Source organism: Canis lupus, chromosome 8 (assembly GCF_011100685.1).
Source record: "Canis lupus familiaris isolate Mischka breed German Shepherd chromosome 8, alternate assembly UU_Cfam_GSD_1.0, whole genome shotgun sequence".
Classification (NCBI taxonomy): domain Eukaryota; kingdom Metazoa; phylum Chordata; class Mammalia; order Carnivora; family Canidae; genus Canis; species Canis lupus.
This window is the reverse complement of record NC_049229.1, coordinates 35,960,149-35,967,483: the sequence shown is the minus strand read 5'-3', so window position 1 is coordinate 35,967,483 and position 7,335 is coordinate 35,960,149. Positions and strand designations below refer to the sequence as shown.

Here is a 7,335-nt window from a genome sequence, read left to right as displayed (position 1 = left end):
TGGGAAAGAACCTTGACAACACAAAACTCATTTACTAATGGACTGGTTTTGAGTTTCTCTTCTCGGGGTCCGCAAATCTCCCTGCCTGAGTCCTCCGCCCATTCAGACCTCGCAGGGAGCACGGTCCCCCAGGAGGCAGGTGGGCGGCTGCTCCGGCGCCGCGCTGGCCGTCGGAGCAGGGATCCCAAGGGTCGGGGGCACCCGGAGTTCCCAACGAGGCAGAGGAAAAAAGACGAATGTTGTCACTGCACCCTGGATTTGGGGAGTCTCCGCACGGCCCTAGAGCGACGACGCTAATATACTGAAGAAACACCTCCCGATGCTCTTCCCTTCCAGATATCCGTAGGTAGAGCAGGATCCCCGCGGTAGTTCTTCTTGTTGGCGAAGCAATTCCAAGAAAGCGGGCCGGGAGCCCCAAAGCATCTCTCTCCAAGCCAGAGGGGAAACAGATGGGCTCCACACAGAGGTTTCTGAACCAAGGCCTTATACCGACCCAGCCGAGAACCCCTGCCAGCAACTAGTGCATTGGCCTTTTGCATAAAGCAGCTGAGCGCACCGGGCCGTTACTTGCACAGAGGAGGCACAGAAGAGCCCGAGCCCGGCGTCGGGTGCCGGTTGTCGGTCGCCAGCCGCGTTACCCTCGGGAGCCGCCGAGAAGCAGCAAGGGCAGGAGCTAGTTGCTCGTTCCCTTTAAATCTCCGACGCATCTCCGTTTTTCGTGTGATTTGCATTGACAGCAAAGGTTTTAAGTTACTAGAACAACTCAAAGCTTTCTGTGTACGATTTAAAATGGATCATTTGGTTTATGTGGTTTGTAAATTCATGTCATTTTACCTCTTTTAGTGGTTTTCACTGAAAGGCTCCATTTTGGGAAACCTTATATATCCGAGCCAACAATTAACATTTATAACAATTGGTTTCCCTAACCAAGGGATCGAAATAGTAGGTAGGTTCATTGGTACAAAGCGAATAGCACTTCTCCTTTCTAGTTACGCGATCTATTGGATTAAACGCAAGGAGAAAGGCCGGCGGGTCCCGGCTCGGCCTCTGAGGACAAGCACCACATCTCATCAACCTCGGTGCACCCACTTGCGGCACCCACGCGGTCATCTCCCCAGTTGTCGCCAACATATCTCACGTCCGCGTTCCTTTTGAAGAAAGATGAAAAGAAGCGGGCAGAGAGGTCTGGAGGAAGCAGAAAAAAAAAAAAAAAAGGTGGTCCTATTGGTGTCTAATTGCCATCTTTCTGCTCCTCGTCATCCCCTGTAAATTTATACCTGCCCTTATTTGTCCAAGCTACGCCTCATTTCCTAATACAAAATTGTTAATTATAAAGTACACCCCACACTCAACTTACCGTTTGTCTTTTAAGAGATGAGACTGTACTTACAGACCCTCCACTCCCTATGCACACATTTTAATTCTGCGCACTTGCTCCGGACTTGAGGGTATTAACTGATTTTTAGAGCCGAGTTTAAGCCTCCGTTCTGGTCTTCACACAGCTGCCATGTCAATAAGGACTATTGAAAACAGAGATGTTCCTTCTGGCAGGACACTGCAGCTCCTTAGGAGCTGAAACATCATGAGCACTAAAATAAGACAGCGAGGGAAAATTACCAGACACATGGGTTTGGGCTCAGCCATGCCAGGCTTCCAGTTTAGAAAGTAAGTCATTGGACACACCATAGGGTTGGGGCTCTTTTGAAATAATATGCACCAAAAAAGAGAGAAAAGAAAAAGAGAGAGAAAGAAAGGAAGGGACAAAGGAAAAGAAATACTAATGCACCCATTAACTGTATTTTAAAAATAACTCTAAAGGTAATGAAATATCAGCATCTATTTCCAAGGTCTAATTGCATGGGATACTGCAGAATTTTAAGGATGCAAAATGCACTGTGTGGGAGTTCAGAGGAGAAGCAGCTTCTCTCTACTTGGAATCTCTGGAGAGACAGTCAGGAGGGTGAAACCCTTCATGAGTTTAAATGTGCATTGCAGGGTGCACTAAACTGGGTGCATTATTGTGAAACCATATAAATAATACAGGGGGAAACTTACGCAGTGCCCACTTAAGTCTCAATATATAAATGGTTCTGTGGAGCTGGGTTCTGGCTCATGTAATCAAAACATATTTGAAGAAGACAAGCAAGTTTAAAGAACCTAGAGTTTGTTCTTCACATTCACTAAGAGGGTGCATTTAAATCAAAAGCATTTTTGAAGTGTACTTAAAATTCTGTTTTGCACTTATCTAATCAGAGATAAGTATGGTTATAAAGTCACTCTCCATCTACCATTCTGCTCCCCTTATCTTCCCACATTGTTCTTATCTGCTGCCAGTCTCAGCTACTGACAATAGATTATCTTTGTTTAGAGACGCTAATTGTTTTCAAAATCTTTTTAATAATTGCTTTGGAACAAGGTGTGCAAATGAGGCTTAAGATAATTACAGCTTCATTTGTTTGTACAGTTTTACTAAACATTCTCCACATATACACAAAGTAACAGATGATGGGATTGAAATTGCGGGACATCTCTCATTCCCTGGCAGTAAAATAGGCCAGCATTGCAATCTACACACACACACACACACACCCCTCTTTATTTAATCTTCCTGGAGCCGCTGTCGTCCTGGCTTTGAGGGCAGTGTCCCTCTCAGAGCAGGGCAAGGATTAGGTTACAATCAGAAGGCTATTGGAGCCGGACACAGTTTTATTTAATTTACACCCCGTCCAGCGCCTTTTGTACGAGGTTCCCAAAGCATTTTTGCTAATAGCAAGTAAAGCCTCTCGGCATTCCTCAGTAGCAGAGATGGCCTTGGAAAACGCAATCGCGCACATGGGGAAACTGAGTCCAGAAGGCTGCTCGCTTAAACCATCGAACGCGAAGATACCAAATCACAAATGAACCCTCAGAATCTTTATTTGCTCCAAACAGCTCTTCTCATGGTCCCAAATAGTCTTGGCCTCTTGAAAATGAGGGAAGCGCTAACCAGCTGAGAATACTTGTGCCCTTTGGAGGGCGGTGGGGTGAAGGAAGAACAGTGGAGGAAATGAGGCTCCTAGAACTGAAGTCAGCCAGGGAGCAGCTACTCTTCCAGAGGCTGCAGCTCGGAGCCCAGCTCTGATCTTGTATTATTTATCGCGTTCCCTAAGCTATTCATCAATCCATTATTTATTCATTCCAACATTAAGGTAATTAAATATGAGCTCACCGGGAAAGGGCAAGTCTGCAAGGGACAGGGACAGGGGTATGGAGGGAGAGGGGGGGAATTACAAGGTCTGGAGTCATTGATTTGTGCAGAGATGTGCACGGCTGGCCTTACGTGACACTGGAGGGGGGCTCACGTTGCAGGGTCCTGACGCGCTCACCCACTCACACAGCACCCCCCCCCCCCCGCCCCCGGCCGCGCGGCTCGCTCCTCTCCTCTCCTCCCCGCTTCCCACCTCTCAGGGTCCTTCTCCTCCCACCGCTCCCTACCCCCGGCTCCACAGCCGCGCCCTCCCCGCGCGGGGCGGCGCGGCCTCGCAGCCTGGCCCGGCGGCGCGCGGGCTGGCCAGCCCCGGATAGGCGCCGCCCGCAGCCAATCAGCGCGCCGGGGACGCTGCGCGCTTTAAGGCCGCTGCGGGGAGAACAGAAACCAAGTTCCCCGGCAACGAGCAGCATCAACCCGGCGGGAGGCCGGAGCCAGAGAGGCCCAGAAGGCTGCGGAGTGAGCCGGCCGCTCGGTGCCCAGCGCGCCCCCCTCCTCCTCCTTCCTCGGCCGCCCAGCCCCAGATTTCGACCGGCTCTTTCGCCTACGGAAATCCTAGGGAGGGGGTTAGGAGCAGCTGCGCCCCCCTCCCTGCGGCCGCCGCCCCCTGCCTTGTCGGCGCTGCTCCCTGCCGCGTGCGCCCGGGCGGTGCACCCCGGCAGGCCCCAGCCATGTCGATGCTGCCGTCGTTCGGCTTCACGCAGGAGCAAGTGGCGTGCGTGTGCGAAGTTCTGCAGCAAGGCGGGAACCTGGAGCGTCTGGGCAGGTTCCTGTGGTCGCTCCCCGCCTGCGACCACCTGCACAAGAACGAAAGCGTGCTCAAGGCCAAGGCCGTGGTTGCCTTCCACCGCGGGAACTTCCGCGAGCTCTACAAGATCCTGGAGAGCCACCAGTTCTCGCCTCACAACCACCCCAAGCTGCAGCAACTGTGGCTGAAGGCGCACTACGTGGAGGCCGAGAAGCTGCGCGGCCGGCCCCTGGGCGCAGTGGGCAAATACCGGGTGCGCCGAAAATTCCCGCTGCCGCGCACTATCTGGGACGGCGAGGAGACCAGCTACTGTTTCAAGGAGAAGTCACGGGGCGTGCTGCGGGAGTGGTACGCGCACAACCCGTACCCCTCGCCTCGTGAGAAGCGGGAGCTGGCCGAGGCCACTGGGCTCACCACCACCCAGGTCAGCAACTGGTTTAAGAACCGGAGGCAAAGAGACCGGGCCGCGGAGGCCAAGGAAAGGTACGCGGCGTGCTTCTCGCTGCTCGGGCGACCCCGGGAAGCCTTCCTGTCCCCTCCGCCCCTTCTCGCCCCCGCTGGCACCCGCCACCGCGTCCTCCCCGGCCGGCTGGAGCGCGTCCGCGGGGCGGCGCCCGGGCCTCCGCGGCACTGCTGCAAAAGTTCATGAACTCAGAGATCGCTTGCAAGGCATGGGGAGTCACTGGATTTGAGCGCCCGCGCGTGGGTTCCTCGGGGTGTGAGTGTCAGGAAATACTGGCGCTAGGTTTGTTTTTCGTGCCTCCCTGGTTGGCTGGGGCGACGAGTGGGGGTGGGGGTGCGGAGTGAGTCTCGAGATCAACTACAGGGGAAGTGTTGATGAGTGTGTCGAGGAAAGGGGTGCGGCGGGGGCTGAGGGTAGCTCCCCGCTCCCGGCGGGCGCCCGCAGGGGTGGAGCCGGCCCGACGCGTCTGCCGTGCGCCCACTGCCGCCGCGTCCCTGACTCGCTCCCTCCGGGCTAGGCTTTCGGGCGAGAGGTCGCCGCTTCCCTCCGCACTAGCTGTGTGCAGGGAGGAGCCTTCCCAAAGAAATCCGCAGAAGAGGGGGCTTCGGCAGAGCTGGCGCTGCGTGCGGGCCCAGAGAGCACCGCCGGGGTCCCGGCTCCCTCGCGCGCGCGCCGCCGCCCCGAGGAGGAAGGGCTCCCCAGCCGCACGCGCCCCCGTTTTAACCTGTGTGCCTCCGCCCTGCCCGCGCGAGCACCCCCGGCCGCCTGGCCCGGCTCCGTCGGTTTGCTGTAGGGCCTCCGAGACAGATGCCGAGGAGCGCGAGCCCGCGGCGGCGAGAGCGCTCCGGGAACCCGCGGAGTTTGGGGGGAACCGGAGCGCCCGGGAGGGCTGGGTTTCCTTTGTTCGCTTCCGAGCCTGGGGGCCGCCGGGGTCGCCTCTGCGTTGCCCTCTGGGTGGAGAGGCTCGGAGCCTGGATCCCCTCGGCCGCGGTGGAGACTGTAAGGGAAGGGGTGGGGGGCAGGGGGAGCCAGGCCGGCGCTGGGGCCCAGGAGGCTGGGCCGGCGCTCGAAGGCCCGAGCGGCCCGGGCTTGCGAACGTTCACCCGCCCAGAGCACCCGCACCGCGCCCCCGCCGCGCCCGCTCCCGGCTGCGCGAGCTCTCCAAGTTGCCTGTGCCGGCAGCCGGTGCGCTGTGGTTGTGGGTGTCCGACAGGGGGTTGAGAGCGGGGTGTCAGGCGCTGAGGATTGAGCGACCCTCCCGGGGACGGGGACGGGGACGGGGACGGGGACGACACGGTTCCAGTTAGACTTTTGTTACAAAACGGCCGTCCTATAAGCCAGGACCGAGGGCCCACTCCCTGATGAAATCCGAGAGACTGGCTGCGCTCCCTGTGTTTACTCAGGTCACTGGGCCGCTCTGGACACCACTTCCCATGACCTGTCCTGTGCCTCTGAAACCGCAACCTCCGGGCAGGGGCAGGGGAACTCGACGTTTAATTGTTTCCTCAGATGGGAGCAGGACAATTGACTTGATTCACCCTAGACATCTGCGCGTGGGGCTGTTTGTCCCCGATCGTGTTTCTTTATCACCAACAACCATTTGTTGGAAGATTTTCAAACTCAATCACTTCTAAATGTGGTGCCGGTTGAGAAGTATTTAAAAACAGCCGCTTGAACACATTTTTGAAAATAATTTTTGTGTTTCAAATCAGTCCTACTGATCTGGCTCTCTAAAATCTGGAAGAGGAAAGGACCTGGCTCCCCACAAGCTCTGTCTATAGTTCCCCATTTCTCCAGACTCGTCTGCCTACTTACTCCCCCACCCACCCACCCAGGACCCTTGGGGATGGGTGGGAGAGCACAGCTCCTCCATTTGGGTATATGACTGATTGCACAATGGCCCTTTCCTCCTTCCAGCTCCCCTCCCTCCACTCACACTTTTTTTAACCTTTTTTTTTTTTTTTTTTTAACCATATGGTGTTGTCCTCTATTTCTTAGGGAGAACACCGAAAACAATAACTCCTCCTCCAACAAGCAGAATCAACTCTCTCCTCTGGAAGGGGGCAAGCCGCTCATGTCCAGCTCAGAAGAAGAATTCTCACCTCCCCAAAGTCCAGACCAGAACTCGGTACTTCTGCTGCAGGGCAATATGGGCCACGCCAGGAGCTCAAACTATTCTCTCCCTGGCCTAACGGCCTCACAACCCAGCCACGGCCTGCAAGCCCACCAGCATCAGCTCCAGGACTCCCTGCTGGGCCCCCTCACCTCCAGTCTGGTGGACTTGGGGTCTTAAATGGGGAGGGACCGGGCCTGGAAGCAGTGACTAGGGACACTTGTAAATAGAAATCAGGAACATTTTTTGCAGCTTGTTTCTGGGGTTCTCTGCGCATAAAGGAATGGTGGACTTTCACAAATATCTTTTTAAAACTCAAAACCAACAGCAATTTCAAGCTTAGTCGCCTTCTTTTCTCCGACTCTTGCATTTCCTATCCCAGTGCAGAGATCAGGAAAAAAAAAACAAAAAACAAAACAAAACAAAAAAAACAAACCAAAAACCAAACCAAAACAAAACAAAAAAAAACCCAAACAAACAAAAGCACCCAGTCACCCAGTCTTGGTTCTGGGCAATCCATGTGCCACTTCAGTAGCCTTTTTTTTTTTTCCCCAGTGAATGGGTATTATAAATCAACTGGATTTTAAATATTTCCTTTTAATTTATTTATGGAAATGTCTTTTGGGAAGAGAAAAGGAAATGAAGAAAGAGAGAAAGAAGTCAAAATAGTGAAAATAAGATCCTCCAGCCAGGAGGAATTGGTTGCATTCGTAAGGTGAATAGGAAAAATATGATCTTGTAACTTCTTGATGGGGAAAAATTAA

General features: G+C 54.4%; 1 protein-coding gene across 1 annotated transcript; it reads left to right on the top strand.

The window, feature by feature from the left end:
* The first annotated feature begins 3,918 nt into the window (after nt 1-3,918).
* Nucleotides 3,919-6,751, top strand: SIX1 (SIX homeobox 1). The gene is made up of 2 exons (NM_001314132.1): nt 3,919-4,478; nt 6,457-6,751. The coding sequence occupies exons 1-2, from the start codon at nt 3,919-3,921 to the stop codon at nt 6,749-6,751; spliced, it is 855 nt and encodes a 284-aa protein (NP_001301061.1).
* The last annotated feature ends 584 nt before the right edge of the window (nt 6,752-7,335 follow it).